This window comes from Hypomesus nipponensis, chromosome 13 (genome assembly GCF_054491055.1).
Source record: "Hypomesus nipponensis isolate SF chromosome 13, ASM5449105v1, whole genome shotgun sequence".
Lineage (NCBI taxonomy): Eukaryota > Metazoa > Chordata > Actinopteri > Osmeriformes > Osmeridae > Hypomesus > Hypomesus nipponensis.
The window spans coordinates 9,278,837-9,289,052 of NC_140373.1; the positions used below are offsets into that span (position 1 = coordinate 9,278,837).

The 10,216-nt window shown below is 51.2% G+C and overlaps 1 protein-coding gene across 1 annotated transcript; it reads right to left on the minus strand.

The window, feature by feature from the left end:
* Window positions 1-312: 312 nt before the first annotated feature.
* Window positions 313-9,962, minus strand: tex2l (testis expressed 2, like). The gene is made up of 12 exons (XM_084670421.1): window positions 9,827-9,962; window positions 6,441-7,970; window positions 5,094-5,294; window positions 4,587-4,908; window positions 4,149-4,420; window positions 3,783-3,932; window positions 3,568-3,667; window positions 2,473-2,614; window positions 1,851-1,988; window positions 1,145-1,360; window positions 886-1,006; window positions 313-625 (listed from the first exon to the last, which is right to left on the minus strand). Exons 2-12 carry the CDS (start codon window positions 7,938-7,940, stop codon window positions 467-469), a joined length of 3,321 nt encoding a protein of 1,106 aa, XP_084526547.1. The 5' UTR covers window positions 7,941-7,970; window positions 9,827-9,962; the 3' UTR covers window positions 313-466.
* Window positions 9,963-10,216: the final 254 nt, after the last annotated feature.

Genomic DNA, 10,216 nt, shown 5'->3' on the forward strand with positions numbered 1-10,216 from the left:
TCTTGGTGCTATGAGATCATTTGGGAAACAACTTATTTGTGGGTGGGGGTGTTTATGGAGGGAGACAACAGGAAGTAGAATAGATAATACCACAGGGGGGAACACAGTGAAAAGAACATAGGCAGCAGCAGTGGCAACACTGAGCTTTATAAAATATTTATTGACCTGTTTTGAGGTTAGTTTATTTTTGCATTTTTATAGAGGGGGAGAAACTTTTGTCAATCACTACAATGGAAAACGGCAAAAACCTTGTCTGCATGAATAAAAAGGCATTCAATATATGACTTGATTCTTGCTTTATTCTTTTACTGTCATAATAAATACGGAACTCTCAAAACAAGATCGAACTGTAAACAATCAAAGCAGCGTGCTAACACACATCACGATACTGTCTGGCACATGGAAACATGGGAGTTTTCAATTTGTGTGCGTGTTATAGAGTCGGTAGTCCATCAGGAGGCACTATTTAGTCAGTTGGGTGTTGGGGAGGGATTCTCTCTATGGAGTCCAGGGAGGATCTACGTGAGGGTGGAGCTGGGCTGCACTGATGTCCAGGAGGACTATCCATCCCAGAATGCATCAAAGGAAGGCAGATGTCGTCCATGTTGGGCAACACAAACACTTTCTGAAAGGAACAGATAAGGGTGAAGTCAGCCAGAGAGTTGGGATCACAACAAGAGTTGGAACAGAGGAGAGAAAGGATGAAGCAGAGAACCAGTGATGGAGGGAGGAGTGGGAGGCAGTGATGGAGGGAGGTGTGGAAGGCAGTGATGGAGGGAGGAGTGTGGAAGGCAGTGATGGAGGCAGGAGTGTGGGAGGCAGTGATGGAGGGAGGAGTGCGGGAGGCAGTGATGGAGGGAGGAGTGTGGAAGGCAAGGCTGTGACCTGGAACTCCTCCTGCAGCTTCCTCTCGATCCACTCGGTCACATGACAGAAGGTCACCTCCCGCTCACCAAGCTTGGGCCGCACGCGCAGGTCCAGCTTGGGAGGCTCACTGAAGCTGTACCTGAAAATACAAACACACGCACACACGCACACAAACACACACATTACTTGACACAAGTAAATTTGCGCAGAAGTGGACAAACCATGTGATGGCTTGTACCATTCTAGGACTGTTGATGTCAGTCATGGTGGGTCGTACCATATCCTGTCGGTGGGTGGGGGTGGTATGTTTACCACAAGCGGGCCAGACAGCTCCTGCACCTCCACGGCCAGCAGCAGCGGCGTGTTGGACATCTCCTCGATCTTCTTCTTGATGAACTCGTTCTCTGTTGCCTTCTGGAAGTACTTGGACTTGGCGATCTTGTCCACGAACCTGAGCAGCCTCCTTCCTGTCTTACCTCCGCCTGCAGCCACGCTGTGGAGGCGAGGAGAGGACGAGAGAGGAAATAGGATAGGAAGAGAGGGAGAGGGAGAGGGAAAGAAAGAGTGATGGGGGAGAAAGAGTTCAAGGGGAAATACATGCCAGATATATATATATATATATATATATATATATATATATAAAGAGAGAGAGACAGAGAGAAAGAGAGGGAGAGAGAGAGGCAGAGAGAGAGAAGGGAGTTAAAGGAAGATGACTTAGCATAATGCTCCATGATTGGAATATAGCACTAGGAGGTCAAATATCAAAACTGTCCAATGATTAAAATCATGAGACGTTCCCTGTCTCTATTTCTATCCCCTCTTCCTCCCTCTACCTCTCGTATGCCGTCCATCTTTCCCCATCTCTCCCTCTCTCCATCTAAAGTCCTCTCTCCTCCCCCCTCTATTCACTCCCGCCTTCCTTGAATTTCATCTCTCCTCTCTACATCCCACCCCTTCCCCCACCTTCCTCCCTTCCTTCTCACCCCTCGGCTCCAAGTGGCGTCCCTTTTTCTCCCACAATGCCTTGGGGCTCGGAGAGCGCCAGTTCTTCCTCGTCGGAGGAACCAGCGCTGGACGACTCCTCGTCACTGTCCGCCAGCGTAGCGAGGACGGATCGAGACCTGGGGGGGAGGGGGGGGAATTCATAGAATCAATCTTTTGAAATAAAATGTTGCTTTCAAGCAAAAGCGTACTAAGAATAAACACGTAACCATAGTGACTATACAGTACGGCCGGGCAGAGACAACCCACAGCGGCACTAAGGTCACGACAACACAGACAGTGTAAGCCCATTTCATATCCAGACTATCGTCTGGCATGGGTTCAGCTCATCAAGCTAATGCTGTGTTTATCCATGCTGTGGGCTGAGTTGGGGCAGGAGGGGGGGGGGGCATTCATAGGGGAACAGAAAGTGCTTGTCTATCCGATGAAGCTGACAGGACCCTCGACTGTCTGTCTGGGTGACGGATGTCTTATGGAGACACACACACAGGGCATGGAATAACTGCTGTCACAATGCCATGCCCTGCAGTCCTTTACATGCACCCCAGGTCCCTAAACAGGCTTTTTTTTTTACTACAGTAGAAATGATAAATGAGTACTGACCCTGTGCTGCTGGTGTCAGCCAGACAATCCGTGTCCAGACCCCCCTCCCTGCCCTCCCTGCCCAGTCTGGACAGGTTGAACTTGGTCTGCAGGGTCATTTGGAGGGCCCCTGTGTACACCACATCCAGCTCCAGCCAAAGGCCTGGGGGGAGGGGGGAGGGGTTAGAGTGGAGAGAGAGAGAGAGGCACACACACACCACTACAAATGCACACAGTCAGGGTGGAACAAGCAGGGGCACGTGCACACACATGGTGAGCTCTGCTGTAGTATAATCCAGATCAGGCCTAAACATGGTCTAAGAAATATTATGGGATAGAAGCAGCACTTGTTCGGAATCCCTGCTTTATAGAATATGAAGATTTTCGACTAAATCAAAAGTCTTTAGCAAGCGCTGTCCAGAACAGTGCACTACATGTAATCCCTACTGCTCTGTGGCCACTGGGCCCGCACAAAACTGCTCAGACAACCAATTATCCAAAGACAATGGCAGCGTCATCGGCCCCAGAAGAGCTACTCTGGAAGCAGATTAAATGGATTTGCTGTGATTATGAGGCCTTGCCAAATTAAGGTAAATTACGGCAGATTATAATAACAGAGCCAGGATGACTCTGTTATGGGGAGGGGCGAGGGAGGCAGGATGGGACGTGATGCCGGCTGTTGCGCAGCCGGCGTACGGATGGACGGTGGCGTACGCACAGGAAGAGAAGAGGGGAGATTGACATGGAACTCCTGGGCGATGGCAACCACTCTCTCTCTCCTCCAGAGCAGCAAATCCTTCCTAAGCACTACTTAGGCCTACTGCATGGGGATGTTGGGGCACACACACACACACACAAACACACACACACACACACCAACATGGCTTGTTGTTTGTGCCCAGCAAGGGGTACCAACGCCACGGCTCAGAGAGCTTACAACAAGATAAAGAACATCTCATTATTATGTGCAGTCAGACAGACAACACTCTGCTTCAATCACATCTACATCTGTCTGTCCCAGAATGAGACTGTATGGGTTACAGTGTGTGACATAGATGAGTGTGTGTGTGTGTGTGTGTGTGTGTGTGTGTGTGTGTGTGTGTGTGTAGTTGTTGCCTCTCTGGTTGACCACTGGTCTGGAGGTTCGGTTCACTTGAGGCAAACAGGATCCCATGTCCAGCTCTGTCAGAGTCAGCTCATTCATGAAATAAGGCAGCTGCAGGTAAACACATACACACACATACACACACACACACACATTATGTATCATTCTACTCCATTGCTGCATTGCTGTAAATCATGCACAAGCATGAGCACACACACACACTCACTCGGATCTTGCTCAGCTTTTTCTGGATCTTGTGGGAGACGAGGTCGGCCCAGTACTTCTCCCGCAGAAAGTCCCAGAACATTCGACCAATCAGCGCATTGACCCACTCGGTTTGGCCCGCCTCTGGGAAATCAGAGAGATCGCAGGTGCACTGTGGGAGAACATTAAACAGCTGAGTCAGAGTTACAAGACTGGAATAATGAATGTGGACACAGCAAGAACAATCTACAATGGATATTTCTGGGATGACCACTAGATTCTAAAACATAGTGAAGCCCTTCTCTATTCCTCAATCGTGTCTTCTCTAAATGCACGGCATCAAATCCGTCCTGTGTTTCCTGTCAGTCTGAATCTGCAGTCGTATCACCTTCTCTTCAGCGGTGGCTGTGGGGCTGGCCTCTGGGCTGCTATTTCCAGGGCTGGCCAGCGGGCTAGGCTGCTCCACAGCCAGGAGTCGAGCCATGTAGCTGGGGTAATCGAGCAGAGGAGGCCCCCTGATGCTCCTGGAGGTCTGGGTCTGGGGGAGCGAGGGGATGGTGGGAGCCAGGGAGGCCTCCTCCTCAGTGCTGCCTAGCCTGCTGCACCCCATGCTGCCTGGGGTGTCCCCTGGGGGACTGGCACTGCCAGTCACGGGTACAACTAGAGCGTGTCACAGAGGTTAATAATGTAGTGTTATCTACAGGATGCGGCCTCTAGGGACACACAGACAGAATAGCAGAGTAGGAAACTTGCTAGACTTGATTGAATTTTCATTCTCAAGACAGCCACACGGGCGCACACACACACTCCCGCTCTCCCACTGTACCAGATCGAACTGCACATCTCCCAGGTGTCTCCTTCTGCGTAACCATGGATGCGGAGAAGAAGCGGTGAAACCATTCCTCTTTCTCTCTTCCTGTGCGACCGAAGAGGTAGAGGGTGAAGGGGAGGTCGGAGGCTGGTCTGGGCTCGGTCTCCTCCACGGGGGACTCCTCCGCCCCCACCCCTGCCCCCGCCCCCGCCCCTGCCCCCGCCCCCACCCCTGCCCCCGCCTCCTCTTTCGTTGGTCCCTCCCCGAGCTGGAGGCAGATGGGGTATTTAGGGTTCCAAAGCCTCTTGCGGGCCAGTGGGGAAGGCAGTAGGAACACCTGGGAGAAGAACACATGACTGTAATACAGGATGTGATGTCACTCTGCTGTACTGTTCCTGTCGCTGGTCTTCCTGTGCTGATGTCAGCACTGATGTTGTTCTAACCCTTTTCAGAATCTAGGAATCTACTTATTCCATCGTGTATATATTAATTTCTGCATTCATTCACCCCTTCCTCACGCACCTTGCAGTGTGCCAGCTGGTAGGATTGTGTCCTGGTGAAGGAGGCCTCCGGCAGCCTCTCGTCGTACGCTGCCCGGCGAGGGATGCTGGTCCTGGGGTAGGACAGGCTCAGACACCCCCCCTCCAGACTCGCCCAGACAGACTGGCTCAGGCACGGGTGGTGCGTTTCTGGGTCGTACTCACTCACCTCGTTCATCCAGCCCTGATGGGGAGAGAGAGAGAGAGAGAGAGAGAGAGAGAGAGAGAGAGAGAGAGAGAGAGAGAGAGAGAGAGAGAGAGAGAGAGAGAGAGAGAGAGGGAGAGGGAGAGAGAGAGAGAGAGAGAGAGAGAGAGAGAGAGAGAGAGAGAGAGAGAGAGAGAGAGAGAGAGAGAGAGAGAGAGAGAGAGAGAGAGAGAGAGAGAGAGAAAATGGGTATACGCAGTAAGGAAGTCTCCATGTCATGTTCTCCAGTTGTTCTCCAGATCTCCAGATGTCCCTTCTTTGGGGCTGAGAGTAAGCATTCCTTTGCTTCCAGATGATTTTGCACATGGCACGTGTTCTCAATTCACCCGTGTGTTGAAGTGAAGTGTGCCAATTGGAGTGTCTTTCAGCTGATGAAAATTACAGGCTGGGTTTAATTGGACACTCCTTCCACTGTGCATCCATGAATACTCTTGACTGTATGCTTTTACAGAACTACCACTCTGCCATTCCTAAACTTGGTTTTACAACCTCCCTCCATCTCCCCTCCATCTTCGCCCTCCCACCATCGCCTTCACCACTGATTACACAGTCAGGCTGTGCACCTGACCAATTACAGAGCCTACTTGCCCAGAAGGGACAGGGGATTGAATGGAAGTGCAGGGTAGCAGTGTGAAAGACAGAGAGAGAGAGAGAGAGAGAGAGAGAGAGAGAGAGACAGAGAGAGACAGAGAGAGAGAGAGAGAGAGAGAGAGAGAGAGAGACAGAGAGAGACAGAGAGAGAGAGAGAGAGAGAGAGAGAGAGAGAGAGAGAGAGAGAGAGAGAGAGAGAGAGAGAGAGAGAGAGAGAGAGAGAGAGAGACTGTCTGATCCAGGCTCTCAGCTCTAACTGTGGGGCAGAGTAGTGCGGTTAGAGAGTGTTCAATACAGCTCAGCAGTAAAAGGGTCGTGGGTGGCCACATTGATTGATCACCGGACTCCCACCTTGACGAACATAATGGAACCCATACTACAATATAACCAGCCACCCACTCAGATAAGCTGAGGCTGAATGAAACCATAGAAATTGACGTCACACTCAGTCCTAGCTGTTCAGGCGCAAGCTGTTCCATGGACTTTTGCTTAAGATGCAGTTGAATCTCTGCAATCCATCGTTACAATACTCACCTTGAGAACATGAGGCTCCGTACTGAAGGGGTCAGCCTCAGTGCTCTCCCCCAGGGTAAGGAGCCCTCTGTGGGGGAGAGGAGGCCCACAGGTCCTGGAGGTTCTGGAGGAGCCCAGCTTGATGAGCAGCAAGCCCAGCAGGAAGCCCAGGGCCAGGCCCAGCGCCAGACCAGACAGATAGGAGCTGATGGGAAGCGTGAGGTAGGCGTAGGACACCACGGCCACACAGAACAGTCCCATACGAGGCAGGGCCACAGGTGGAGGCGGAGGTGTGCGGCGGACACTGGGTCCTGAGGGGATGAGAGTCTGAGGCCATCTCCTCGGTCGCCCAGGATCGCGGTGATCGACGGCGACGACCTGTATGATGTCATCGTACGTGCAGATCTCCAGGTCTTCCCTGCGGTCTGATGTTTTGGCGTGGGCGGAGCAAGTCCTGTGGTGGCTCCGCCTCGGGAATCGGCTGCGAGGCCAATCAGTCGCTGTGGGCGAGTCGGCGTCTGTACTCCTGGAGCTCTTCAACAGAGGCTCGGTGACCCCCATCTCCCCCCCACCGGCGTCCCTCCCCGCTGCCCCATAGACACCTCTGGAAATGGGGGAGCCGGATAGGGGAGCCCCCTGGCTTCCCTGGGCCCTCTGGTGCTTGGGGCTGCCGGAGCTTTCCTCCTTCATGATCTTGGTGAACATGTTGAGGGGCTCCTGCATGGCCTCCGTCAGCTTCCTCTTGGTGTCCTCCAGCTCCATCTTGAAGAAGCCGCCCTTGGGCGTCTCTACGGGTGACAGGCAACTGGGAGAGGGGGGCGCGGTCCGCGAGTCTCCGTTGCTGCGGCCTTTTGGCTGGGTCAGCTGCTTCCACAGGTGGAGGTTGAGGCGCGAGTCCGACCTGGACTGGGAAACTTCGGGCTCGGAGCGGGAGAGCTCGGTGGAGATGGACTTGACCAGGCTGATGAGGGGCCGGGGCCGCAGCGAGGAGCCCTCCTTGAGTTCCAGCTCTGTGGACAGGGACTTGACCAGGCTGGCCAGGGGCCGGGGAGAGGAGGCTGGGTTTGGGCTGGGGGTCAGGAGGCTGGGGGCCGGCGTGGAGCTGAGACACTCTCCCAGGGAGCCCGGGGAGGAGGGGGAGAGGGGAACGTGGAAGGCCGGGGAGTGCAGGTGGCCACGGTCCACCTTCGTCCGCTCCTCCTCCTGGTAGAGGTGGTAGTCCCTGGACAGGGAGATGGAGGGGTAGTCTTGGTCCTGATCCGGGTCCAAGGAAAAGATGAGCTGGCTGTCGTCCAGACTGTCCCACTCTCCCTCCGTCCCGGTCAGCTGGATCACAATGTCCCGCTTGGACCCAGCTGAGGGGCCCCTCTCTGGGACAGAGGTGGAGGGGCACGGGGCTGGGAGAGAGGTGGAGGGGCAGGGGGCTGGGCTCTCAAGAGGCCTGAGACACCCGCCCTCGTGTCCATCTCCTCCTCCGACTCTTACACTTCTCTCTCCTCCATTTTCGCCCATCTCTGCCATTCTTATCTTTACATTGCACACCCCAGGGACCTAGGAGTTAACAGAAGAAAGAGAGAGAGAAGTAGCCAGTCAGCTGGGTCATTAAACCTCGGCGCAAAAGAAAGAAAAAAAAAGAGAGTGTGCAGGGAAAGATAGTTCATTCATTTTCATGTTTAATATTTGTTTCCATCAGCAGTTACTTTGTCAATGTGAGACTGGCTGACGGTGGTGTTTGTGAGATAGCGTAAATATGTTTGTGTCTGGAGGAAATTACACAAACCTCTGTATGGACTGTCTAAATTAGACCCAGATAACATAGCCCTCTCTCCCCTTCTGTTTTGTTACATATATGAATGGGTTTTGGAGGCACAAGAGAGTTTTCTCCACAAATGTTGTGTAAAAAGTAGAGCAGTATGCAAAGAAGACCCGAACCCAACCAATGTTTTACTTTAGGGTCACTGGTTCCAAAAAGCATCCAAGTAAAAAAGAAATTGACTCTGACACATCAGCCCTAAATGCCGAGCTGATCCTTCTAGATCAGTCACCTCTCTCCGGGGTGGACCACGTGTATGACTGGGTGGCCCTTTCCACCGCACCACACTAATGAAGAGCATCAAAGTGGAACCGTTTTCTCTCCCTCCTCTAACGAGGCATCCGTCTGCCTCAAACCTGCTGTCACAAACACCGCCTCCCTGATCTGATGGCTGCTGGCGCCGCTTACGCAATCCTGAGATGAGCCCTCGCACACCCGTCAGCCAAAGATGCTCTGCGTCGTGATGTGGGTCTAGATGCAGCTTGTGAGGCAGCTTGCAAGCTATGCTATTGTTTACACCCATTCATCCGTGTCCTCGATAGCTGAACAGAATCAGGACGCATAATGCCGACGGCTTAAGATGTTAGCGGCCGGGGAAATGTCTGTGGGGACGAAGTAGGCTTTCCAGTAGCGTCATTCGTTGTTGAAGGAAGAACGTAGAGAAGAAGAAAATAACATCGCTAGATGGCTTTGGAAGGAAGGATGGCTAGTATAGCTGAGACTTAATGAATCCCTCCTCCGTCTTTCTGGGTCAAGTAGCCTACTCTGCTCTTTAGAAGTGAGTTAAAGAGCACCTTCTGGAGTTGCATAACTGTATTATAAAACTGTGGAACAAAATCAACCAGTTTTACAGCATCTGGCAGATTCTCCCTAATCCCTTTACCCAAAATGGGCCGGAGAGATATAAAATCCACGCAAATCACACACACACACACACTTACACACATACGCAAGCAGACACCAAAATCCCCTCTACCACGCAAACACTGACACACACAGACAGAAACATTTGCAACCCCATATGAAGATTTACACAGATGGAAACCTCCGAACCTCAAATACAAATCTAAAAACAAACAAAAAAGTAGGTTTTGGGACTGAGGTAATCTGTTCTGTGTGGGGCAGGCCAGTGACAGACAGGGTAATGAAATGCCTCAGTAAGCATGATCCTACAGGCTAAACACTCAATAACCATGTTGATCCTATCAACAGTGTGATAGGAGATGATAGACATTTAAAGTGTGATTTTAGCCAGTGTGGTGAGGTGAGTGCTAGAGGGAAATGCAATCCACTGGTCCTAGCTGCTGTAAAAAAAAAAAGAAAAGAAGCATGACCCGCAAAGGTTGATGGAACATGCTTTCCTATTTTATGTTCTCCAGACAGTGATTCAAAGAGCATTTTGGAGGGTATGTGTGGTTGTGTGTGTTCGAGTAGGCCTACAGCTAGTTCCCTACTCTCGCATCAGATTTTACAGTCTGACAAACTCAGATTATCTGTTCTGCAGGATTTTAGGGACAGCTGGATTATCGAACAAAAACGACTCGGTCAAATCACTTGTGAAACGAAAACTTGTGTAGTGTAGGGACATACATACTTCAAGCTTACTGTACTGCAACCTGCCATTCAAGTTAACATGTTTCTTCGAATGCCGTCACTTGTTGAATATCTAGGCTACATTTAACATTTAACTACATGACAGATTCATTCCTATTTAAAACAGTGTCGACCCCAAGATTAAAAAATAATTCAGCGTCAAATCTACATGCATTTTTTAAAGTGTTCGATAATTAGACAGACAATTCGGCAGTGTCATTAACATGCGCACCTACTCAGAAAGACGCGAACATTTGTGTTTGGTTGATCTGGTCCTCAGCGATGTCACCGGTTGAGTTATCGTAAAAAGAAATGTATGCTACCAAATGTATGAACTATTTTTTGTTTATAAACTGTAGCTGAGATTCGTCTGATACAGAGTTAATTCAAT

What these genes read in the sequence shown, in the direction of transcription:
- tex2l (XM_084670421.1), bottom strand. Translation starts at nt 7,940, where the DNA reads ATGGCAGAGATGGGCGAAAATGGAGGAGAGAGAAGTGTAAGAGTCGGA. An exon ending in CGGAGCCTCATGTTCTCAAG is followed by an intron (nt 5,295 to 6,440) that starts GTGAGTATTGTA and finishes TCTCCCCATCAG; the next exon opens with GGCTGGATGAACGAGGTGAG. An exon ending in ACCAGCTGGCACACTGCAAG is followed by an intron (nt 4,909 to 5,093) that starts GTGCGTGAGGAA and finishes TTCTTCTCCCAG; the next exon opens with GTGTTCCTACTGCCTTCCCC.